Consider the following 27,152-nt stretch of genomic DNA (forward strand, 5'->3'; position numbering starts at 1 on the left):
ATAATGAATTTTCCAAGATCTTGCCAACCCCTTCAAGATCGATAATTTCAACTGCTTGCCATAACCGCAGCTGAAATATAGAATGAATCCCTTTCTATGTCTTTAAACTGTAAACTATTAATTTTTTTTCTATTTGTCTTTAGAGCTTGAATTGATGGTCCGTCAGACACCGAGTGTAACAACATTGGAAAAAAAAAAAAAAAAGGAAAAAGCAAGTCCCTATGTGTAAGAGTATGATGAAGCATCAAGATAATATATGACTTCGATTGCGAGTATAAATTATGTTGTAGATAATTAGAATCTTCCCGGCTGGCGATAAACTTTCAAGTATTTGGCACTTTTCCAAGGGTATTTTCTAAGCTTTGTGAAAAGAAGCTTCGAAAGTTATGTGCTGCATCCCCCACTTCTCGTTAATGTGTACTTTTATCGCGCTCTGTTTATTTTTTTCTCTCTAGCGATGGATGCATATTATGGAGAGAAAGTTTATTAGTTCAGATATTTCGTCACGAATAACGGAACTGGAACAGTGCGAACAGCTTTTATCCACCAAGTTCGGACGTAGGTGGAATGCATAAACAATCAATTACTCCCACTTCACAAGCATTTAAACGTAGTAGCTAATCTAAAAATGTTGCCCTTCATATGTCGAAAAGAAACGAACATTTTGCCTCTCCCATGTTCACAGAACTGAAGATGAATAAGAGCAATGGGTGTTAATTTAGAATTGCAAAATAAATCGTGGATTAGCATAAGAGTTTTGTGTACAACTTTTTATACATTTATGGAACCGTCTTATCTTTATACACAAAATGATTTTCATTACTTGTTTGGTTCCGCCATATTCGAATTTTATTTGCTTTTATGTTGGTCCTATTCATGAAAAACTATAAGTCTTTCATATATTTAAACTGTAGGTGTGGTTACATAATTTGTTCACTCTACAAACCAAACTAGTAATTTTTGAAGCCACTTAAATCTCCATTTAATTTCGTTAACTACTATAATTTCAGCCTTTTACTAGGAGATATACGGCAAAAGTTCATCCAGGATATCAACTAGGCTACATACATGGCCTGACAAAACCAATACGTATTACATGCATACATGCATGCAATACGAAGTTCTCTCTCTTCTTACTTCAGTAGATTGTGCAATGCTTAATTGACAATAATTTCCATTTTTCCGTTTATCCCCTGTACTAACTTGTGAGCTTCATTTCCCTTAGTTGTTAGTTTAGCTCAACGAATTACAATTAATCAAAAAAAAAAAAAAAAAAATCATGATTCCTTGTAGACTCTTAACACACTTGGTAGATCTCATCTGCATTAATTTTCCAATCTTTAATGATAGCTCTCAAAAAATTTCGAACAGAGTTTTCCAAACTCTAGCGAATGGAAATTAAATGAACAAATGAGTCATTAGCAAATAAATCATTGTTGGCGATGAAATGGACAAGTGAGTCAAGTCATTAACGATAAATCATTGTTGGCGATGAAATGAACAGGTGAGTCGTTAGCAAATAAAGCATTATTATAAATGAAACGGACAAATGAGTCATTAATAAATAAAGCATTGTGATAAATACATTGTTGGATATGAAATGGACAAATCAGTTCATTAATAAATAAAGCATTGTTGTAAATACATTGTTGGATATGAAATGGACAAATGAGTCATTAATAAATAAGCCATTGTTATAAATACATTGTTGGATATGAAATGGACAAATGCACAATTAGTACATAATTGTGTAAACAACCAATACTTGTCAGAACCACTTTTGACGATTTAAGAACGGTTTGCTGTTTTAAAATCATCAAAAGAAGGCTGAGTTTAAAAAGAAAAAAATATTTGAAACCTTTTCTTCAATTAAGAAAAGCTATCCCACAATCCATTTCTGTGGACAGTAAACTCTGTTAAAGTAGTAGTAGGGCGGTTTACGGTCTTCCTGGCAAGAAGTGTGATGGCATCTCGCGCTAGTTCAATCACCGGCTGCAACTAAGTACCCGAAAGAAGCCCTAATGAACTACATTTGCTACTAAACATTAAGTTGCAGGCACTTCATCTTTTTTACTGGCTAAATAGGCTACATAAATTATTGCCCACCAAGACATTATTTCCGTACAAATTTATGTAACTGGTTGTAAAAAGTGCATGTAATTATCTGAAAAAAATTCTCGAATTTCATTTATCAAAAGTTGTGCACTAATTTAATTAATTTGCTTCGAAATAAGTATTATTTTAGTTTTTTTTTTAAAGTAAAATATATATCATTCAAATTTTAAAATTAAAAAATTAAATTTCAAAATTTTCAAAATTGAAGCTTTTAATTCACTACTTTTATTTGCTATTGATAAGTGAAAAAACACATTACTAGCAAATAAGAAGAAATAAGAAACTGAAAAAACATAATGTAAAGACTAAAAACAAAGAATATTCATTTAAATATATATAATATAAAACAAAATACTGAAAATTCAAATTGGTAACAACACAGATCATCTTTGCTTTATTTTCAGAAGAGCTCACTTCCATATGCTGATATGAAAATTGTTGAGAATCTCTGCATAAAATTAAACAACTAAAAACAAATTCACTGGGCACATCTTGATGCTTATAACATTTTTCCATTTAATTCGTTTCTGCTTCTCTTGGCAAGTTGTTTTTCTTCAGACACGCGAAATAGAATTGATCTGATCCCACTACAAGTCTGCAAGAAATTATTTCTATGTGTGTGTTTGTATTACTGCACATCGCAAGTCGAGGCCAGTAATTTCAAAATCTCGTCGTAAATCTTTCATCTTTTATGACATGCTTATAATTTAATTTTTTTTTCTTTTTTGGTTCAGATCGCATTCATTCACAGAGTCTATCTTTAGTTGCGGAAAGTCGTTGATAAAAATAAACAACGAAGAGAGATATTTTATCTTATTTAGAACAAAATATAAGCAATAGAAATAGGGAAGATTCAGTCTCATTTTAAATAGGAAAAGAGCAAAAATATATTTGAATACTATGTTCGACCCACATCTTTCAACATCACGCCTTTTGTTAAACTAGTATGGTTGAAAGTAGTAGAATACGTTACATTTCTTCTGAAAATTCTTCGTAATAAAGAGTAATAAAAAAAATTGCCTTAAAAAGTAGATGCTTCAATTGCTCCATAAATCATTTTCATCTCTTAGGTATTTTCTTTAAAATGCTACTACAGTAATTAAATCAGTTAAAATAGTATGCAACACAGTTTTTGGACTTCGACTTTTAACAATTAAAAATATCTTATTTTCCCTATATTATTCACTAAAATGTAAAGCCAACGAACATTTAAGCATGAATTATATATATTGTTAAACGTCATTCTTCTAACAATGCTACATATTGTTAGTACTTTGATATGATTAGTATTTGATATGATTTGATATGATATGAGGGAATTGACCTGCTGTGGGACCTGTTCATGAAAGTTTGCCAACAGGAAAATATACCCGAGGAATGGAGGGAGAGTACTCTTGTTCCCATCTACAAGGGTAAAGGGGATGCACAAGAATGTAAAAATTACAGAGGAATAAAGTTGATGTCCCACACAATGAAGATCCTAGAAAGGGTTCTTGATGGTAGATTGAGGGAGGAGGTGGAGATTGCAAAGGAACAATTTGGCTTCATGCCTGGTAGATCAACAACAGATGCTATCTTTGGTTTACGACAGATGATGGAAAAATATCGAGAGAAACAAAGGGAGCTGCATCTGGTATTTATTGATCTGGAGAAAGCATACGATAGAGTGCCAAGGCAAGAAGTCTGGAGGTGTCTGAGGGAGAAGAAGGTACCGGAGAAATATGTCAGGTTGGTGCAGGAAATGTACAGAAATGTGAAGACAAGTGTTCGGACCTGTTTGGGACAGACAGAAAGTTTTTAAGTAACAGTTGGCTTGCATCAAGGGTCAGCATTAAGTCCGTTTCTGTTTAATATTGTGATGGAGGTGGTAACAGAGGAGGTGAGAGAAGATGCACCTTGGACAATGTTGTATGCAGATGACATCTTGCTGTGTGTAGATTCAAGAGAAGAAGCGGAAACTAAACTGGAAAGATGGAGAAAAGTACTGGAAGAGAGAGGTATGAGACTGAGCAGAAGTAAGACAGAGTATATGTGTTGCGCAGTGGGCGGTGGCCAGGAGACAGACCTGGAGCTGGAAGGAAATGTCATCAGGAAGGTGAGAGACTTTAGATACTTAGGTTCGACAGTGGAAGAAGATGGAGGAGGTGAGAAGGAAGTGGGATGCAGGATACAAGCAGGTTGGAGGAACTGGAGGGAGATGGCTGGAGTGTTATGCGATAAGAGGGTGCCGATCAATCTGAAAGGCAAAATTTATAGGACAGTAGTGAGGCCAGCTATGACATATGCTATAGAAACTGTGGCCCTGAGGAAAAATAACATTAGCAGGATGGAAGTAGCAGAGATGAGAATGCTTAGGTGGATGTGCGGTGTGACCAGAAAGGATCATCTGAGAAATGACTATGTCAGGGGAACAGTGAAAGTTACGAACTTAGGAGCGAAAATACAGGAGGCAAGGTTGAGATGGTTTGGTCATGTGATGAGGAGGGAGGACGAATATGTGGGAAGAAGGGTCATGCAGATGGATGTGCAAGGAAGGCGGAAGCGTGGGCGGCCAAAGAAGAGATGGAGGGAGCTGGTAGAAGAGGACTTGAAGATGAAGAACTTGGATGTGGTGACAGCCCAAGACAGGAAGGTGTGGAGGAGACTCATAACAAACAGTGACCCCACTTAAGTGGGAGAAGCTGCAGAAGAAGAAAAGAAGAAGAAGTATCTGTCATATCTGTCAACAATGAAAAATTCCGAACTGACACCAATACAAAAGAATAAATTCCCAAACAATTTTATTGTTTGGCAATTTAGTATTAATGAGATAATGCAAAAATGTTCGACTCCTTTTGTCGATTCAAATTTTAATATACTGAAACTATGTATCTTTATTTATGAAATCTCAAAATGAACCATTTGAGTTGCAGAACTAAATTATACGAAATTTACAAATTAAATACATGCCTTTGCTACATTGGATAAAAATAAGCGTCTCTATTTAATGAAGTCAATAGCATCTCTATATATTGTAATGAATGAGGCATTACAATATATAGAGATGCTATTGCGTTGTTTAACATGATGACCGATTAATTAAACAGACAACAATGGTAACATTTCGTGCTAATTATGTGGAATGTTATAAAATGCCTTTAAGGCACCTAAAGATATACTAGAACATGAAATTAACTGCGAACGAGGAATATTTAACAATCAGGGTACGTATTTATCTATATGGATAGAGATTAAATTTGCATTGTTTTAGAATCACAGAAAGAGAGGGGATTTTGAGATATCAATGTTTTATTCATGCTATATTTTGATACTTTCTCATGTCTAGAAGCTAAATGAAACATCTTATCATTCCGTGCACATGACACACACACACATATATATATGTAGAAAGTTTTTTTTACCTTGGGTATAATATATGTTAAAGATACCAAGCTATTTTAAACCTGGTTTTTACTCCATTTCCCAAGTAAGCAAACAGACGAGTAAGTCAAGTTTGCGCTTGCAAGTAGTGCAAGTCTAGGCAACTCGTGGTAAAGTTGGAATAAGCTCTGATCACTATTCTTAATATTTACCCTTAATGCAAAGCCCATCTCCTTGAGAAGATGTATGATGCTATGCATTAAAGGCAAGGGGCCACTACCCAGAACGGTTTCGACCTTATGAATAAGTAAACCCGTCTCTAAAAATTCGGACGATCCCTAGGCCACTCAATTGTGGGCGAAAGACCGTCCATCTCAGCGTTGGCTCCACTCAGTGATGGCTTTCCACCCACCACAACCAAGCCGAACCGCTCATATTCCGAAGAAAAGCATTGATAGCCAGCATTAATAGAGATAAGCCACTAATATATATATATATATATATATATATATGTGTGTGTGTGTGTGTGTGTGTGTGTGTGATGAATTCAACTCTACAAATTCAAATATACCCTTAACTGTATTCGAACACGTAATTTCAGTTATTACTTATTATCTGCATGAAGGTTTCTCTGAGGTAGGAAGTCATTTATTAAATTTGGTTAATCATTAGTAATGTCCGTGCTGTTCTTTTTATTATTCATGGACAACACCTTCTAATGTTAATGATCAAATTCGACAGTGTAACTTGTTAGCAGTTAATGTAATTAATCTGTATTCAGTGACACATGAATAGTCACAAAGCGCTCTTCCTTCCTTGCATTTAGTGATAGCTTTTAATAGAGTGCTCTTAGAAACCAGTTTCAAACAACACGACGTGATTACTGACTGTGCGACACTATGCTCTTGGTGTGTTGAAGTGCAACTGCAAATAAACTATTCGTCATTTGATGTTGAAGTGCAACTGCATTATACCAAAAACATAATTAGGGTAATAATGTCATTAATTATTCATCTTTGGCATGCTTTCCCGTTTGCTATGAAAAAAAAAAAAAAATCTGCGTGTGACACCTTTTGGCGAATGTTTTACAATGCATCAGGAATTGTTGGCTAAACGCAATCAACAAATGCATTAAAACGATTATCGTTTGCCAGCATTAATAGAGATAAACCACTAATATTAATATACAAATGAATATATACATATATATAAATATAAAGGTGTTGATAATTTTATCAACGACAATGTTAACTAAGCATCTACAAAATTGAATTTGTTTTTGTTACCATTACAAGGATAGTGGTTTCTATTTATTGCAAATTATTTATTTATTAGAAAGGTGTACTTTAACAAAATAAATATAAACTCCTATTAATTAAGAGTTTTTTTTATTAAAACAATGATTATTATTTTAATTATTTTCTAATAAAAAATTATAATAAAATGAAAAAGAGAGAATCTTTTATTAATCACCCGTTAACGTAGAACCGATTCACCCTGAATTACTGCACAGTACTCCATACGACCAAATACACATCAGCTGTATACAATGTAATGAAATTTAGATAGACATCAATTTCACTTGTCAGTTTTTTAAATTAATCCTATACTTCCGAAACAGTGGATTTTTTGTTTCTTTCGCAGTTTTTAAAACAGTAATGGACACCACAGAAATCCTACTATTTTGGATGTCAGCTAGGATTTTTTCCGTTGACATAAGATGGCGTTTCATGTTCGTGAGTCTTCACATTCAGCCACTTTTGATTTTTTTTTTCTTTTTTGTATCTGCAGTTTTGTTGCCTTCAGCATGCAGCACTCGTTAAGCTAAATTTCCCTTAATTTCCTTATTTCGTTCAAGTAGAATTTCCTGCTGGATGTTAGCTTAACTAATTCATCGCATGTAGGCGGCTTCAGTGATTTTCGTTTAAATAAACTACTTTTTTTGGGTTCGTCTACACCGCTGGGGAACAGGAAGATTTCACTCTTATTTTTTTGTATGTAACAAGCGGTTTACTCCCTAATGTCGAACGCAGTTGATTTCAGAAAGCTGCCTTCATTTGTTTGATTTTTACTAATTTTTTTTCCAGACATGATTCATCCCCCCACCCCTTTTTAATTATTAATAGCCCACTGTCGGTTTTAAAATTAGTCAAAACCTGCTACGGGTAACCATATAACAATATCAGTACCGATAGTTCATTATTACATGAAAATGTGTGCAAAACACACATTTAACCCGATATTTAAAAATAATGAAATTTTAATTCACGATACTATGAGACCAGTATGTCTATTAATTGCTTTTGTTTTTCTGTCTGGTTAGTGCTGTGGAGAAAGAGAAAGATCTTTCCTCCTCCTTATGACACCGAATTGCCTTCACTCGTGAAAGGCCATTCTTAGGCCTTTTCAACCAAAGGTTGAAAACGCTGTTAAGAGCTACGGAGCCTCGTAACAATTAGAAATATAAACAGTGTTTTCTTACGTATGATGCATGTTGTTTATAAAAATGTTTTTTTGGGCAGAAGTGACGTCATGAATGTACTGTTATGTGAATCTACAATTAATACAGAAATTGCCGATTGCTTTAATATTTTCGAAATGCAAATTCTGAGATATAATCGTAGCATGTACTTTGATTATTTAAAATCAAGAATAACATTCATATTTATCTGCGTGCCACAATTATTTTCGCAAGCCGAATGCAGATCGTTGATACCAGCTTGAACACCTTTAGTTAAAACTATCTTTTGAAATGTGACGTCACTTCCAACTGGTTTTATTATGACAAAATATTTTCAGAAAGAGCATTAACTACAGAGCGCTGTGAGCTCCGAAATGTCTAGCTATAAATAACAATTCAATTAGTTTGTCTATTTTGGGGCATAAAAGGCCGCCTTTGTTTAAATGGGTTTGAAGAAATGTGCTATTCAGCACTTACACAAAATTCAGCAGAAGTTTAAAACGGTCACTATATTCGAGCCAATTTCCACACATTGTATGACGTTATGTTTGTTGTGCTGTCAAGCCGAAGCCAAAGGAAATCGATATGTATTCAATTTATGTTGGCTTTAAAAGTGTCTCTAGCGATGAAAAATATAATTAACAGTTTGTAATTAGAGTGACTGTAGGAGGTCCAAACTATACCTATTTAGGCCAAGCTATCAGCGTTTCAATTCCTGCTTCGTTTAATTAGTAACTGAATTTAGTTCTATATGGTTTGAACTAAATACCGTTTGGAAAAATTTTAAACAGAATCATACGAAGTTGCCAAATATGTTTTTTTTTTTTTTATTGCACGGTTTATTCTACATATTGTGTTCTACATAAAAACGGCAGTATTTATTTTTATTTTCTCAATGTTAAGTGCCTTTGGATCCTTCCCCTTCTTTCTAATGGGACTCTAGCGAAATAGCGCTATTTATTTCTTTACGTGCCATGTAATTTTACTGGAAGTGAATCCCAGTAGATAGTAATGATTGTACAGCTAAAGTGAGCTCAAATTATCCTTTTTTATGGATCTGTTTCCATTTTCTCGTTATTAGAAACATTTCTGTAATGTCAGTAGTAAGAGATCTTCCGTTTATTTCGATACATCGCTGTACGAAACACCATTTCTAAATTGGTTGGCCGAAGTTAGCATTTACTGACTTCCATAAGCTGCACTCATGCAAGAAAACGAAGAAAATATTTCATTTTGATATTTTATTCGGGTGAGTGATATTGACATGGGGAGTGCTTTGGACAGGGGAATGATTATTGCCTACATATCCAAAAATGGGGAGAAAGTGCATTAAATAAATATAGATATAAGAAAAAACTATTTATAGTTATGTAAAAAGCAATATCAGTAGAAAAGGGAAAAAATAAAGAAATAATGGCGTCCCTTACAGGTTATTTATAGTTTCACATCTTTTATTGTAAGAAAGAATACGTTGTATTCGTTGTATTCTTTCTTACATTTTAGCTGATGCTAAAATTTCCTGTAGAGACCAAACGTGGAACCACTTAGAATCATTTCTGGACTCCACTAAGCCAGGTGGTTGTCTCACATCTGGTTTTTCATCTACCACTTAAAAGATGAAATTCATCTTTTAAGTGGTAGATGAATGTCATCTAACAAGCACATAAAGCACATAATTTCATTAACAAGCACACATAAAGCACATAATTTCATTAACAAGCACACATAAAGCATACATATTTGCCGAAACAAATATGCTTTATGTGCTTGTTAATTTCATTAAACTTTCTTCATCGCAGTTATCTAAGTTTCTCTAGAAAAAAGAATTATAGGTGTCTTGAGATCAGAAAGATTTTCAGTTTTATTTTTAAGAAGAAAAAAAAAGCATTTATAACGTATGAGTTAAAAGAATATTAAATATACGTTCGGGTTACATAGTCAAAATATGAAACTTTAAAATTTAAAGTAATCTATTACACTATAATGAATTTTGTTATTCGTTGTATTTGATAAAATAAAAATGCATATGGAAATGGATTTCTATCTTTTCATGATAGAAATCTATTTGAATATGCATTTCTATTTTATCCGTTGAAGCGTTAAGAACTGAAATACCCAAGAAATTGATTTATCTTAATTCAAAATAGTCCTTATCCTTATAAGGACTGGCTTAAAGGGGCGAAGCAAGAATGCTTTCATCTTCCCCGTTATCTGTAGAGGACAGTGTAGGGATAAGGTGTTATTGAGCTATTAAAGCTCTGATTATGGCAGGAGGGTAACAGCAGTAGCCGAGCCTCAGTTAGAACTTCATTGGTTACAGCATTGCCATCCATTACCCTCCAAGGGTTTTAATCTAAATTGACCCCTAGAAATACTTTCTAAAATTTAAAATTTTTTTCATTAAAATTTAAGAATAGTGTAAGAAATTAACTATCTATTTCTTTTATACATTTCAATTATAATATTCAACAACGAAAAAATTATTTTACTTATTATTTTTGTAAATATTTTATATAAATTTCAAACTTAATTATCTAAACATATCTCTGCGCATTTGTTTTAAACATTTGAGCTTTTGATACTCACAATCTTCAGATATTTCCCATTTCTTCTAAGACATGTTAATAAGTTTCGAAACTTAATTTCAAATGTAGCCTTTCATAATTAATTCAGTATATACCTATCTAGATTTTCTATTCTAAATGTTTTCTGGTTCTTCCATTCACAAAGCTTGCTATACATGTCTTCTTTTATTGTTGTTTTCTCTTTTGGTTTACATCCTAACTGCTTATTTTCTCTTTATCAGAAAAATCTCGGACTGCGTTGTTCAGATGTGCCATGAGCTTATACAACTGTCTATAAGTCGCAAACATCATACTCTATATTGCTAATAAATCTCCAATTTAACAATGTTTTCAACTATTAATATATCTTTGTTTTCAAATATATTTTCAATTATTAAAATATATTCCTTCTATCATATCCTTAGTTATTTCTGTTATAAATCTAAAACAACATCTCCATCATATTCTTCGCCAGTTAACCTATAATTTGCAGTTTATTATTTCAGCGCAGTCAGATTAGAGGCTGTTACCGTACCAGCCTGGTTGGTATAGTAGTTAATACACCAGCTCTCCTGCCAATAGGCTGTGGGTTCAAATCCCACGGTAAACAGTGGTGTTTTGTGAATGTCTTTGGTTGGTAGATGATTTTTATTGTTCGTGTGAGACCATTCTGCTTACTGGAGCCCTGAAGTGGCTTGTAAAGTTCTACGTTTGGTCTGCAGAGCAGGGATCTCGGATTATCTAACATTAGCGGCCAACTAGACGAAATGTACGGTAGATTTAACAGCCATTCGATCGTGGGATTACATAAAAATATAAAACGAAATGTTACTTTTTTGTTTCAAATTGAGTTGGTTGATTATTCTATTTCTTAAAAGTTCATTTGGGAGTTCTTAGTGCTTGTGTCTTAGAATGAAGTGTAATGCACCTCACGAGTAAGTGGTCCTGAGCTCTAAGGCCTTGAGGGGTTGTACTACAGGTCGCATTCTCACTACCACCCACCTAAGGTCATTATAATTGCACACTACAGGACGTCAAAAACGAAGTAGAAAGGTCGACTACATGTGAGATGGAATGTTTTTGGCGGGGGATGGGGCATGAGTAGCGAAATCATAATTTCAGAGTTTTCAACTGTGCTATATAATGACTTTATTTATTTCTAAATATTGCAGATCAAATAAAACGAATTCTTTCTAGTTTATTTAAGCAACCCCCAATATCAGAAGCCTTTCGTTAGCTTTGTTATTTTACAATTTATAATTTTTTTTTCAATTCTAGGATTATCTCAGTGCTGCTTATGTCTCGATGTTATCATTAACCTGATATGACCGAAATATATTTTAATATTGGAAGAAAAAAAAAACGATTAAAATGTAACTGGAATGCATATACTCTAATGGTGCTATTAAAGTGTATGCATTCCAGTTATAGTTTCTTTCTCCCGTTCAGATCTTGAATTGATATTACACGAATTCTATTAATTTGAAATTTATTCTGGGCAATATAAAAGTAATATTTATGGCTATAATGCATATAAATATTTCATTGACGAGATTAACTTGATTCTGTTTATATATTACTGTCTTCTAGTACACCAAGATGTTCCCAGTTTCGTTGATATCGGTGGACGAGAATAGTTAAAAATGGCCCACTTTCATTATTAATATTCTTGAAAAGTTGGCTGAGAGATCTGCCACAATATATAACTGCAGTATCATCTCGAAAGTGTATTGTAACTCTTCCAACTGTCTCATTAATTCAGTGTTGTACGCATAGAACCAAAAGCAACCGAGATCTAAGGTTCATAATATGAATGGGAGAGGCAATGGGATTAATTTATAAAAACAACAACACTAATTCGGTGATCAAGTTAATTTTTTCAGGACTCATTGCACTCGATGGTGCAATGAGTCCTGGAAAATTAACAACATGCACAGAGTGCATGCTAATAACGTATCTCTGAAATATATTATCTATGCAATAAATTATATTATCTATATTATCTATGCTATAAATGAATCTATGAAGTCTTTTCTGCACTCCTTAATGTTTTAAACTAGAGAGATAAAACTTAATCTGTCTGATTATTTAATTCTGGAAAAAAAAATCGATATTTATAAATTATGAATTAGCATTTTGGGTTAATATTTCTGTCTTAGATGTAAATACAAGCAATTTTATCAGAACGAAACCACAGTTCACTTTTCATAAGAATACATTATTTGTTTATCTAAATGTTCAGCGTTAATTCGTCGACTTTTCGTATTATGTTGATACTGTGTTACTATTGCTGACTAAACTAGTACGTTTACAAGAGTGGCACCAGCAGCCACTCCGAAATTTAAGACACGCTACAAGAATGTGATCACGCGTGTGAAGCAATTTAATCCTAGTGTTACAAGGCACACAGCTGAAGAGTTCGCGTGTGCTTCCAGAACGAAGCTATCGTTCCTGCTTAGGTCACTATGTTAGCTGTTCAAAATGTTGTTGGAAAACAAAAACATGAGACAGTATTGTTCAGTAGCACTAAGGACGGAAAGAGAGATTGAGTGAAACTACATCGAATCATTATAATAATCTAGTACAGTCAGTTTATGGTGTTTACTTATTAAATAACTGCGTAAGCAACATTAATAAGTTATAAATGCATTTTAAATCCGATTCAATTTCTCTTTACAGTTTTATTAAAATTTTAATAGCTTTTTCCTTATTTTAATTCCAATAATTTTTCATACCAACTCTGATAATGGTATTGAATATTATATTCTGCTAATATTAACAAGGCAATCATTCCTCTGTACAGTGTATTATGTCTATTAATCTTCAGAAGCCGTTTGATTAAAAGGAACTCCCCTCCCCGCCATTACAAGATGGTCGATAAATACCCGCACTTACCTTTCTTCTTTGAAAGCAGCCTCAGTCGGTTTTCTGCGGAAGCATTTAGTTGGAAAGGCCTGGGTTCGAATCTCATGAAAGAACTTTGTTGCGTATATTCAGCAACCAGCTGCCTTCACACGGCGAATTCAGCAAAAGAAGCGTCAGATAACTCCGATTCATTTAAATTTCGTGGCATATAATGGAGATCAATAGTTCGCTTATAGCATATCTCACTCAGATTCCACTGAATTGTGTTGAAAGATGTGAACAAGCAATCCTCTAACGGATTTCACCATACTAGCCCGTGCAAGAGCTGCAATCCACAAGACTGTTAATAACAAAAGATATGCATTATCGACAAGTATAGAACAAGGCACATGCCTGTATGTGCACCCTCACAGTCTCACGTGTTTGACAGGGAAGATGACGACGCTTTTTACCTAAGTGTTTGTTCCAATGATGAACTTTGAATCTGCCCGCTATATTCTTCATGACTTTTGATAAGAATTAGGTTTACTTTAGTCATTCCAAAGGTATCCTGACTTAGGTTCTAATGCAATGTAAGTTTTATGTCATCGGCCCTTACACTTCCAAACTTATAACGCTTCATATTATAAGCAACGACTGAAAACATTTCAAAACTTGCAGCCATCAGAAACACTCCCCCCTTCCTTTCCTGAAGAATGGGGGGAGGATCTGTGATGAAAGAGGTGATTTTCTGTTGCCTTGCTTGTCCATTAATACTGTGGATTGTGTTCAAGGAATCGGTTTGCCTGCTTTGAGGACGCAAAAAAAAAAAAACAGTTTTAAAGCGAAAACTCACCACTCCTGTATGACCGGCTAACTCACCTTTGATGGAAAAGCCCTGATATAAGTTCCTCGAGACATACACGGGATTCGAAACAGGTGTTTCCAGCTAAAGGGCTCCATCAAACTGAACTACGGAGGCTCTGTACAGCAGTAACTATTGTCCAGTGCGAGAAAATGTGCTAATCTCTGTATCTCATGATGTTTAGTAGGACAGTGTATATCCCAACTGAAAAATAATGCTTTCTTCTTATAGTGAAAAAAAAAAATGCATAATCAAAATCTTTGCTCTTTTGTAGAATGTTTGATTTACTCTGAACTGAATTACTAACTAAAATAAAAGAAACAATTTTATTAAATAAAAAAAAAACTTCTGGAATCAGAATTAAATAAAAATGCTTGCTGGGTATTTTTCGTTAATATAAAAATAATTTTAGTCAAATATTTTTAATCAATTTTAGAATTAGATAAATTTAATTTCTTTTATTCTAAAATATAATTAAGATATGCTTTTACACCGTTTAGTTATTTTTATATGCTAAATATAATAAATTCTATTAAGAGGAGTTACAAGAAACACCATACTCTTGGAGGGTAATGGATGGCAATGCTGTAGCCAATGTTATGAGTACTTAAGGTTTTTGCCTTAAGGGAGCAATTTGAGTCTCCGGGGAAAGTGTTCTCCGGCACGGCCCACTGAGGAGCTTTGTCGGTGAATGCTTTTCTTCGGAATATGAGCGGTTCTGCTCGATGGTGGCGTGTGGATGGAAGGCCATCACTGAGTGGAGCCAACGCTGAGATGGACGGTCTTTCGTCCACGATTGAGTCGCCTAGGGATCGTCTGAATTTTTAGAGACGGCTTTATCTTTATATCTTTACATATGGCAATGCTGTAGCCAATGAAGTTCTAACTGAGGTTCGGCTATTGCTGTTATCCTCCTGCCATGATCAGAGCTTTAATAGCTCAATAACACCTTATCCCTACACTGTCCTCTACAGATAACGGGGAAGATGAAAAGCATTCTTGCTCCGCCCCTTTAAAGCCAGTCCTTATAAGGATAATAAGTTACGAGGAATCATTTTGAGATTTCTGAGATATGTTTCTTTAGCGGAATGTTTGATTTACTAAACAAAATAAACAATTTTATTAATTAAAAAATATTTATGGAATCAGAATTAAATAAACAAATAAAATGGTTGCTGGTATTTCTCACTAAATTTTTTGGTGAGAAATATATTTCTTATATTAATATATTGAGAAATATATTAATTCATATATTAATATTACTAACAATTTTTTTTTTAATTTTTTTAAAGCGCATCAATGATGTAATTTGTAAAGTCGCAGGAACTGGTTCAAAATTTAGCATAGATGCATCCTTATATGAAATTAAGCCTTGTCATAATGCTGCAAAGTAATTTTCATTTTCATTTTGTTGATAACTTCTATTTGATAACAAATTAAACGTGTCTGTTTATGAAAATTAGATACTTCTCTTCACAATAAAGATTTCATGTAGTAAGTTACTAGATGGCCTTTGGTATTCCCCAGACAGCTCTGTGTCAAGGTGTGTCGTTGTTATTCGCTTCAATTTCTTATTAATATTCCGATCTGGAGTTTAACATTCATTGGATACAGACGATACATTTAAGCAGCGTCAACTAAATAAATATCGCTCTAATTGATGAATGCGAAACCTATTAGAAATATTGGATAAGGATACGCGACTTACTTGTTTATTTTGTAAAGTAAACAGTTTCTATAGATTTCAGTTTACGATTAACCCATGAAACTACATTGTTAAGTCTAAACCGTTTCAGGCATAAATATAGAAGAATTATTTAATTTCAGAGATATTAAAACAAAGTAGTTTGGTGATATGTAATGAGATGGGATTCAACCGAATAAAGAGCGTTACGTTCCTCTAACAAATAAAAATATACTAGACATCCATAGTTCTCAGTTTTATATAATGGATCTTTAGAGATCTTCTCAACGAGTAGCTTAATTAAATATTGATTTCGTATTTATACATGTAATCAAGTAACCTAAAATTTTTTTGAAATTACGTCCAAGAAACGGAGATTAGTTCTTAAAAGAATTGGGCGATGGACTGAGTCCTTGACTCTTTATCCCGTCATCTGAATGAAGAAAATCTGTGTGGATGGGGTGTCATTGAGCTAAAAAGCTCTAGTCATGGCTGAGTAATGGCAATAGCTGAGCCTCAGTTAAAACTTAATTGGCTACAGCACTGCCATTTTTTACCCTGGAAGTCCTAAAAAGGACTTTAGGTTAATCTCAATTTTCATTCAATTTCCTGAAACGGAGATTAATTAAATTAAAACTCTGATCATGGCAGGAGGGTAACAGCAATAGCCGAGCCTCAGTTAGAACTTTATTGGCTACAGCATTGCCATCCATTACCCTCCAAGGGTATTGGATTGAATGAATCAATCACCGACTATGTAAGTAAAGGTGAAATCTCAAAAATACGGACGATCTCTAGGCCACTCCATAGTGGGCGAAAGACCGTCCTAATCTCAGCGTTGGTTCCACTCAGTGACGGGCTCCCCGGCCACTGAGCAGAACCGCTCATATTCCGAAGAAAATAATTCACCGACAAAGCCCCTCAGCGGGCCGTGCCGGAGAATACCTTCCCCGGAGACTCAAAGTGCTCCCTTAAGGCAAAAACCTTAAGAGAGCGAACTCAAAAACTCGTCGCCCAAGGGGATAACAGCAACAGCCGAACATCAGTTAAACTTCATTGGTACAGCATTGCATTGTTGCCATCCGTTACCCCCAAGGGCATTAATGAATCAATCACCGTATGTGTAAGTAAAGGTGATATCTCAAAAATATCGGACGATCTCTAGGCCACTCATTCGTGGGCGAAAGACCGTCCAAATCTCAGCGTTGGTTCTACTCAGTGAAACTCGATTACCGAGCAGAACCGCTCATATTCCGAGGAAAATAATTCACCGGCAAGTACCCCTCAGCGGGCCGTGCCGGAGAACACTTTCCCCGGAGACTCAAAGTGCTCCCTTAGGGCAAAACCTAAGAGAGCGAACTCATTTACCCAGGATAACAGCAACAGCCGAACCTCAGTTAAACTTCATTGGTTCAGCATTGCCATCCGTTACCCTATATGGGCATCTCATCTAAAATCAATCACCGACTATGTAAGTAAAGGTGAAATCTCAAAAATACGGACGATCTCTAGGCCACTCCATAGTGGGCGAAAGACCGTCCTAATCTCAGCGTTGGTTCCACTCAGTGACGGGCTCCCCGGCCACTGAGCAGAACCGCTCATATTCCGAAGAAAATAATTCACCGACAAAGCCCCTCAGCGGGCCGTGCCGGAGAATACCTTCCCCGGAGACTCAAAGTGCTCCCTTAAGGCAAAAACCTTAAGAGAGCGAACTCAAAAACTCGTCGCCCAAGGGGATAACAGCAACAGCCGAACATCAGTTAAACTTCATTGGTACAGCATTGCATTGTTGCCATCCGTTACCCCCAAGGGCATTAATGAATCAATCACCGTATGTGTAAGTAAAGGTGATATCTCAAAAATATCGGACGATCTCTAGGCCACTCATTCGTGGGCGAAAGACCGTCCAAATCTCAGCGTTGGTTCTACTCAGTGAAACTCGATTACCGAGCAGAACCGCTCATATTCCGAGGAAAATAATTCACCGGCAAGTACCCCTCAGCGGGCCGTGCCGGAGAACACTTTCCCCGGAGACTCAAAGTGCTCCCTTAGGGCAAAACCTAAGAGAGCGAACTCATTTACCCAGGATAACAGCAACAGCCGAACCTCAGTTAAACTTCATTGGTTCAGCATTGCCATCCGTTACCCTATATGGGCATCTCATCTAAAATCAATCACCGACTATGTAAGTAAAGGTGAAATCTCAAAAATACGGACGATCTCTAGGCCACTCCATAGTGGGCGAAAGACCGTCCTAATCTCAGCGTTGGTTCCACTCAGTGACGGGCTCCCCGACCACTGAGCAGAACCGCTCAAATTCCGAGGAAAATAATTCACCGACAAAGCCCCTCAGCGGGCCGTGCCGGAGAACACCCTCCCCGGAGACTCAAAGTGCTCCCTTAGGGCAAAACCTAAGAGAGCGAACTCATTTACCCAGGATAACAGCAACAGCCGAACCTCAGTTAAACTTCATTGGTTCAGCATTGCCATCCGTTACCCTATATGTATGGGCATCTCATATAAAATCAATCACCGCATTTCACGGTCGATTGATTCTTCATGCCTGAAACGGAGATTTCTCTTGATAGAAATTGTTATTTTAAGCCTATTCGAGTAACTAAATGCTGTAGGAACAAATCCTGATTATATTTTAGAATTTAGAATATTTCTTTGTTATTTTTATTTAATTAAGAACTATTTATAATTTACTAAAGTTATCTTTTTCCAATTTTTTTCATTATTTCCTTAAATATGGATGAAAACAATGATATAAAATGATGTCAACTATACAAATATAACATACAATTCAGTTCCAATAATGCAATTGTTTATCAAAGAAGCAATGATATCCAAAACTAACAATTCACCTTTCGTAAACTCAACCTAGATGTAGGATATCATCCCCCCCCCCCTCACATTTCATTATTCAGCGTTTCCCATAAACAAACTGTATTCGCAAAAGCTCTTTAAAACAACTTCCCAATTCGTAGCACACTTGGGAAATCACAGTACTTCCCTGCGGATATTTAAATTCTTCAAAATAACGAGTATTCCGTACCATTAATGATTTTCTCTCTCTCTCTATGCATTTGTGTATTTTCTCTTTTATGTCTCCCGAGTTATATTATGAATCCTAATGATGATGATTTCTTTTTATTTTCAGTTGACTATGACGTCACGTGCACCGATAAGGTTATGAGAGTTACAATAACTCTAAATACAACGGACTCTGTCGTGTACTTGGAGAAGCTAAAAGGATTCCCCGGTAATCTGCTCTTTCACCATTTTTTTTCATTATCTTTAAGATGTTATTGAATAGAGAATTAGTAATTATCTTAATGGATAAAAGTATTATCAGTTCTGAGAATTCTTATTTTCTTTCCATTCGATTTTCATGTTGCATTAGCAATTTTCTAATGAGATGATAATTAGAAGATTGGTTCTAAAAGTACAATTGATTCTAAGTACACTTGGTGAAATTGCTTTTTAGGTTGCTTTTAAAATTCTATCGAATAACTCATTTATATTACCCGTTTTAATATTTTTGAAATATTGTACAGTTAAATGAAATAAAAAAAAAAAAACACGATGACGATTCAATTTTTTATAAATGAACTCGAAACTTATTCTAAGTGCATTTTGATGGATTCCATATTAATGGAATATTATTTAGGGGGATAGCGAGAGCACAAAACTGTACCATATCAACTGAGCAATTCTCTACTGAAATTAAAATAATGCATTGTTTAATTATTAAATGTTAATTTAAAAAGTGAAGGTGTAGAAGTTTATTTTATAAATTATCAATCTTTAAGGATCAGAGAAATTGATAGTTGTTTTGTAGGATATTAAGTCTAAGCAAAACTAAAATGTTCAGACCAGAGATGTCAACCCGCCCTTGACTGATAATGCTTTTTGTTTTATTTTTTATTTAAAAAAAAAAAATTTTTTTTGAATATTATATTTTGTAATGCTGTGAGAAAGTACACGGGATGTAAGAGAGGAATCTTAGAAAAGTAGTTACTAAATCGGCGGGTCAAACTATCTGGCTCCGAACTGCCACAAGACCCTAGCTGCCTTAGGTTAAAAATTACCATTTTGTAATTTTTTTTAAAATTCATGAATTTATGTAAATATCTTTTCATTTTAATGGATGTCGCTTTATTCTATTTTTTTTTTAATACGTATAAGTAAGAGAGAACATAGGGAGGTTTTTTTTTTTTTTTTTGCTAAACTTTTTGGCATTAAAATAACTATTCCTACACCTCGCTACTTTTAAGCAAGTGCTCGGTTTTTCAGCAAATTTCTCACCTCTGGTAATATAAAGGGGAAAAAACTTAGTGACGTATTTATTTTACATTTTAATAGATCAAACTATTAAAATTTGAGCCATAAATTTTTGACGTCTTAGGCCTTATAGTTATGTTGACGATAACTTCCTCACTTCATTGAATATCAAAAGGATTTTACTATACACTTCTTTCATTGCCTGCCTTTTTTTTTTTTTCATTTATTGAATTCGAGCCTTTTGGTGGTACAAGAAAAAGCAAAATCGTTTATGCAGACGTAGATAGAATACAATAATGCAGGAAATATAGGTGGAAGTGAGCTTGACTCTTTCGCCTGCAGCTAACACTTTTCCCTTCGTTTTCTTCTGAAAGAACGACAACACATGACGGGTATATTCTTCGAAATGCTAGCGTCCGGCGAAAAAATTCAATGGTCGTAACAGTCGGCTAAACGTTAACGTTGTTAATAATTCCTGTCTGTTTTCCCTCTGCGAATTTTCTGTTGGTGGACCATATAGATGCATGAATCGCTGTTCTTGTGCGACTAGGAAAGTGTACTGGTTTTCATGCTGTCCAATATTTTTATTTTATTAGTTGATGCCGAAATTTAAAACTGTAAAACTGTAATCCTTATTTACAGTTATGTCCCCACGAAAGAACAACCCGGAGGTCTGTTGAACTTAATCCTAAAAGGTGGTCAATTATTCATATAAATACGATGAACTTAGTTGCGGAGGTAGAAAATGAAGGTTTGAATATCCGAAAAGCAATCTTAACTGACGCATCTATAAACATAATTCGGTATATAATAAAAACATGCAAGTATATGCAAAATAAAATTGTGTGTCACTTGAAACTGTATTGTCGGTATCCAGAATAAATTCAATGTTTTGTATGTTTACATATATCATAAAATTATATTTAATAATTAAATGAAGCAAATAGTTTTAAAATATTTTTTCTTTATTTAAATTTCTATTAATTTCTACTCCGAAATACACCATTTTTTATTTTTCATTCCAATCTCTTAACAACTAAAAACTCCGGTCGAAAAGAGTAGACTTGTCTGAAAAGCTACAAATGCAACACTAATCGATGAGACCTATGAAGTTAGACATGCTCATATATTTATGCGCACAAATGAAAGCTAGTTCGACTTGAATGCCAGAGTTCAATACTTTGTTCTCCTTAACGCTTGCTTATTATGCATCCCACGTTTTGTAGTTCTGCTTAAATGCTCAGCTGAAATTCTGTTATTAGTTTATCTTTTAGTCGGAAAAGAGGGTTGTTTCCATCAGTAATCTAAAGCTTCACGTCCTACTGATTTTTTTTGTGATAAAATTCCACAGGAAGTCGAAAGCCTCAATTAACATTAAATGTGATTGTCATGCAGATTGGGTGCATTTCCCTTTTCATTTATCACTTATGATTTCTGTACTGAATTTTCCAAAAATCGCGCATATTCACCGAGCACACAGTTTCATTTATTTGTTATTTCACATCAAATATTTGTCAACGAGTTTCCTCGTTTATATCAAGAACTTTGGTTTCTGAACTGTGTTATTTACAGATTGGTTTACTGATGCATTAAGCTGTAATTTAGTTGAATCTTTTACGATTGAATTAGTATTATAGCAACCTTACAACATCCAGATTGTATTCACCTTATAATGAGCTATACGATGAGTGTAAGAAAGCGACAGAGATATATTTTAAACAAATGAAAAAAACAATTAAATTCTTTTAAATCATGATAGATTTAAGAAATGAAAATTGTAAAATGCACAAAAACGATTTACTAAAGACTCACAATAACTGGGTGTACTTGAAAAATGCATCCAACGAAATGTAGATCATCAGGGTATTATCGTATTTTTATAAGTTGTGCGAGCATTTTTATTCTTTTGCTCTATGAGATGAATAAAGAGCAAAATGTTATATGATTTTTCAACTTTAAAATGGAAAAAAACAGTTACACTTTCCCGTTCTTCTCTAATCTAAGTTCAGTTTGTAACTGGACAGAATCTTTGAAGACCGCTTCAATTTGTTAATGAAAATTTACTTTTCAGCTCAAGATTCAAACGCTTCCTTAAAAGGGACTGGCTTAAAGGGGGAAACAAGAATGCTTTTCATATTCCCCGTTATCTGTAGAGGACAGTGTAGGGATAAGGTGTTATTGAGCTATTAAAGCTCTGATCATGACAGGAAGGTAACAGCAATAGCCGAGCCTCAGTTAGAACTTCCTTGGCTACAGCATTGCCATCCATTACCCTCCAAGGGTATTGGGTGATATTAATCACCCAATCACCGGGAACTTCTTTGGGAGATGGACCGAGTCCTTGACTCTTTATCCCTTCATCTGATTTTAGCTTGTGTATGAGAAGATTATTTTGGGTAAATTACTCGCTCATTGTGAGCATTGTAAGCTATATTAGCTTTATCTTGCGATGGAGGATTTTGGTTTTTTATGCTTGAAATGATCTGAGGGTTTGTAGTCTGCTGCCTGTTGAATTGGCTGATTATCTGTGAAGAATTTTTCTGCAATGTTTCTGCAATGCCTGTCACATAGGTCTTGATATCTGGAAGATTGGCTTCCTGGTGTAACTGGAGGTTTCTCATGAACCAAGGGGAATTAAAAGCCATAATTAGGCATTTGTTCTGGAGTCACCCAATCAATTTTGATTGTACATTTATTAAACATGAGTTATCAAGATATTTAAAAGGTGTGTCTGGTCTTGAATGAGAACCAACATTGCGAACCACTTGTTAGTTTAGTGATGCTTTTAAATGGTATATACAGGTTGATGGATTAAGTCAATGTCTTTTAAAGTTTTAAAAAGTAAACCTGTTTTCCCAGTTGGATTTACAATAATGATGGTTGCTATAAGTTTTGTCATACGTAGTAATTTATTTTCACCCCTGGGCATTATGAAAATCTTTCTTTTTTTTCTTTCAGGCTGCCAACCCAAGGTTGCGGAGGGTAAAGCAGTGATAAAGTTGCCTTTAGATAACTTCCACGCTTGTGGGACTACGAGGATGACCAACAAATATACGGTAATACGTTTTTTTTGTTTTTTTTTTTCCTTTTGTAATAAAAGACGTATTTGAATATGTTGCTGCCATTGTATTAGGTTTTGTTTGTCAATCTAACCCACGAGAGATTGGAAACCTACAGCACATTTTTAGTATCGTGGATAGGCTACCGATTACATAATTTGGGAATCGTGATGTATTGACCAAATATGGAACTTTTTCAAGTCATTTTTGGCCACTCCTAAACAGAGGGATGAACGTCGTCGACTAGCTGAAGACATCCAAGAGTATAAATGTAATTTCACCTAAACAAATACTCTCGAACAAATACGAATTGCTTTTAACTCCATACTAATTGCTAATCAATTAAACAGTTGATCATTCTTCTCATATCTGTAGTGGCACCTCTAAGAGCTCGTTAAAATACTTAACTCAGTAAGAAGAGGGCAATCAGATTGATTGACTCATCTCTTACTCCACGCCACCTATTTTCAAGCAGACGCTGTGTATTTTGCAGTATGTAGTTATTCTAAAAGGCTGAAAAAAAAAAAAAAAAAAAAAAAAGATGATCGACCTCAAACGGTTATTAAAAAGCAACTAGCTTAAGGTGAACCAATTGTCCCGATTTTCCGGGCAGTTCGTGAAACAAGACTTGTTTCCCAGTCTATTTGTGCCCTTGATTTTTTTTTTTTTTTACTTCTCCTTTCAGATTGTATTCCCCATTATGAATTATTACGGCAGTTTAAACAGTATTTATTTATCTTGTAAGGTATTCAGTAAGAAAATAGCAGCAAATCTTGATACATTATATCGTAGAAGATATAATTCGGAAAATACCCCCCCCCCCCACTTGAATAGTACACCTACTTAAGTGGCACCAAATCTTCGCAAAAAATATAAATAGTCACTTTAAAGTATTCCACGTGAATTCTGGCGAAGTAAAAAAAGCGTCTGTTTGAAAAAAAGAGTACCATTTGTAAAAGCATTATAAGAATTTTTACTTAATAATTTCTTAAACTACAAAAACACATTAGACTGACTTCGCTTTATTTAATATTTTAATATATATGACAAATAAAGCTCATAGTCTTCTTTAATTCGATAAACCTAGCATTTGAAATGAACACTTTCCTCTTTATGAAGCATACGAATATCAAATAACACATTAATATTATATCTAGAAAGCATCTAACGAAAAGGTATGTTAAATATTAACAATTCTAGAAACTAATGAGTCTAGTTAATGCATAGAATAATTTTAATACCATCTGATTTATTTAGACATTAGTAAAAAATGATTTAGGAAACATGTTTACGCCGTTCATAACTATGAATTATAAAAGAGCATTACTGTCAAAAGAGATTAACTCATTTCAAAAATGTTGCTGAATTGGCAAGATGCGATCTGAGCATGCGCCATTTTTCAGTTTCGAGAATTTAAGCTTCACTTGAAGTGAAAGAATGAAATCTCAGAGCGTTCCTTATTTATTTACTTATCTTAAATAAAATATCTTATTTTTTTATACATCTTTAATGCAATAAAAATTATATCTTTTCTTAATGCATTATTAAAATATAATTTCTATTTTTATTAATTTTTTCTAGACACCTTTTATTTGTAATTAGTCAGGTCTCTTAAATTCACATTTCTGTGATCCTTCGAATGTAATTGTATTCATGGGCATTTTAACTTTACATTATTATTTTTGGGCATTATTATATGGTTGGATGCCCAACCCTCTAACATACCTTTTAAACGTTTAAACTATGTTTTGTAAGTTAGCTATATGACAGCAACAGCTGGCAGGCCATTGCATGCCGATTTAGGTATACTCAGTGAAACACTAAAATCAATGTTAGAGCTGAAGGGAACTTTTCGTGATAAATTGTAATGAACGTTGTTCTCAAACTTGGTTTACAAGACAGACCACCCTCTGTGAGACGATCTTAACCTCGGTGCTACATGATATGGCAGTATGGAATCTAGTAAGATAACGGATTATACCACAACCGATTTTCGTTTCTCAGTACGTGAAGTTTTAATTATATTTCTGTAATGTTACGATATTTTTATGGTGTGAGATTGGAAACCATGATGAGATATTCATAATTAAATTAGTTAACAACGATACAATTAAGGGAAAGGTATTGTTGGGCTATGACCGGAGCACGAGTATTCTTCGCATTTTATGTAGTACATACTCGAAAGATGACATACAGGTACGATGTTAACTAAACGAAAAGAGAGAAGTATGAGCATGCGTGTTTCGGATTTAAAGCAATATGAATCTCATTGGATGCAGAATTCCTTTATAGGAACAAAGTTTTTTTGTTTTTTTTTAATTTTACAATTTTAGTTGTTGTAGAATAAAGGGAAAATGTAAAAAGGAACAAAACTATGGAAGATAAAGCAGAAAATATTAAAAAAATGTATTTTGAATATTTCAAAATATATCTAGATATAATTAAAAGTAAATTAACACCATGGGCCGAGGAAATTATTGGAGAAGAACAGTGCGGCTTTAGGAAAGGAAGATCCTGCACAGATGCCACATCTATGCTCAAACAAATCATAGATAAAAGAATAGAATTTAATCTGCCAACATATATGGCCTTCCTGGATTATGAGAAAGCATACGATCAAATCATCAGAACAAAATTAATCAATATACCTTATGAATTGAAAGCTCCGCCTCAAACCACAAAAACAATAGCAAATATAATGGAAGAGAGGTATGTTAAAATTTAAAATTAATAATGAAATAACCGAAAAAATTAAGTGGAGTGGATTATCACCAATACTCTGCAATATATGGAAAAATTTCAAGAAAGTGGAGGAAAAACAAAATCATAGGAAATAAAGAATTAATCAGCCTTTTGTATGCTGAAGACCAATTACAGAAACATCTACACGTATTGAACAAAACAATAGGACATGAAAATCTCAATGAATAAAACGAAATCAATAGCATTTCAAGGTAAAGAAATGAAAAAAAATGCAAACTAGTCATCCACAACAAAGTAATAGAACAAGGTAACACATTTAAATATCTTGGAAATTACATAAGTCCCAATGGAGAAATCGACATTGCATAATAAGCAAAAATTTCTAGCAGTCATTGGAAGTTTGAATAGACACTTCAGTAAACAGATATCCATAACAACCCAAATTAAACTATATAAAAGAATAGCCAAAGCAATTCTGAAATATGGCAGTGAAACATGGACTTGGGGAGAGCGAGATAAAAGATAAGTGGAAGCTGCAGAAATGAAGTTCCTAAGACCGCTTGCAGGCCATAAAAGAACAGACAAGATAAGAAATGAAGAAATAAGAAAGCACTTATCCATAATTAGCATAACAGAAGACATCACAAACAATAGAAAGAAGTGGAAAAAAACACGTAGAAAGAATGAATGAAAACAGATGGCCAAATATTGCCTGGAACTATAAACCAAAGGGACACCGATCAAGAGGAAGACCCAGGAGGAGATGGGCAGAAGACTTTTTAAACCCTTGAAAACGTTACTGGCAAACAGTTGCCTAACACGTAAAGCCAAGAAGAAGAATATTTCGTAGGCTTTGAGTCATATGGTTGCATAATTAAGTGTATATATTTTTCTTCCGAGAAAAAAAAAAAAAAAAGATATGTGAATTGAGAACATAATGCACTCCCGTATAGTCTTAGCCACTTCGACGTTAAATCAATACAACAAACCTGGACATAACATGTGCAAAAGTTATCATCAAAACCCTGACGCCACTGATGAAAAATCGAAAAACGCATGACTGTGCATTAGCTCTTATGAAACCTTACTTGTTTTTATATGGGCGACAAGAACCAACCAAAATTAATTTAAGTTCCATTTTCAGGACAATAAAAACACGTCGAGTTTTACAGCTCCTGATGATTACGAACTACGGAAGAGTCTTCGCATA

At 34.3% G+C, this 27,152-nt stretch overlaps 1 protein-coding gene across 1 annotated transcript in view; it reads left to right on the forward strand.

The window, feature by feature from the left end:
• The window catches only part of LOC150099027 (uncharacterized), a 173,326-nt gene that overhangs the window by 116,351 nt on the left and 29,823 nt on the right, over positions 1–27,152 (forward strand). The window contains exons 2-3 of the mRNA XM_090405110.1: positions 19,057–19,158; positions 23,139–23,236. Coding sequence (XP_090261236.1) covers positions 19,057–19,158; positions 23,139–23,236 — 200 coding nt within the window. The remainder of the gene's footprint in view (positions 1–19,056; positions 19,159–23,138; positions 23,237–27,152) is intronic.

This window comes from Typopeltis vanoorti, chromosome 15 (assembly GCF_054136105.1).
Source record: "Typopeltis vanoorti isolate ZY-2024b chromosome 15, IOZ_Tvanoo_1.0, whole genome shotgun sequence".
Taxonomy (NCBI): Eukaryota; Metazoa; Arthropoda; class Arachnida; order Uropygi; family Thelyphonidae; genus Typopeltis; species Typopeltis vanoorti.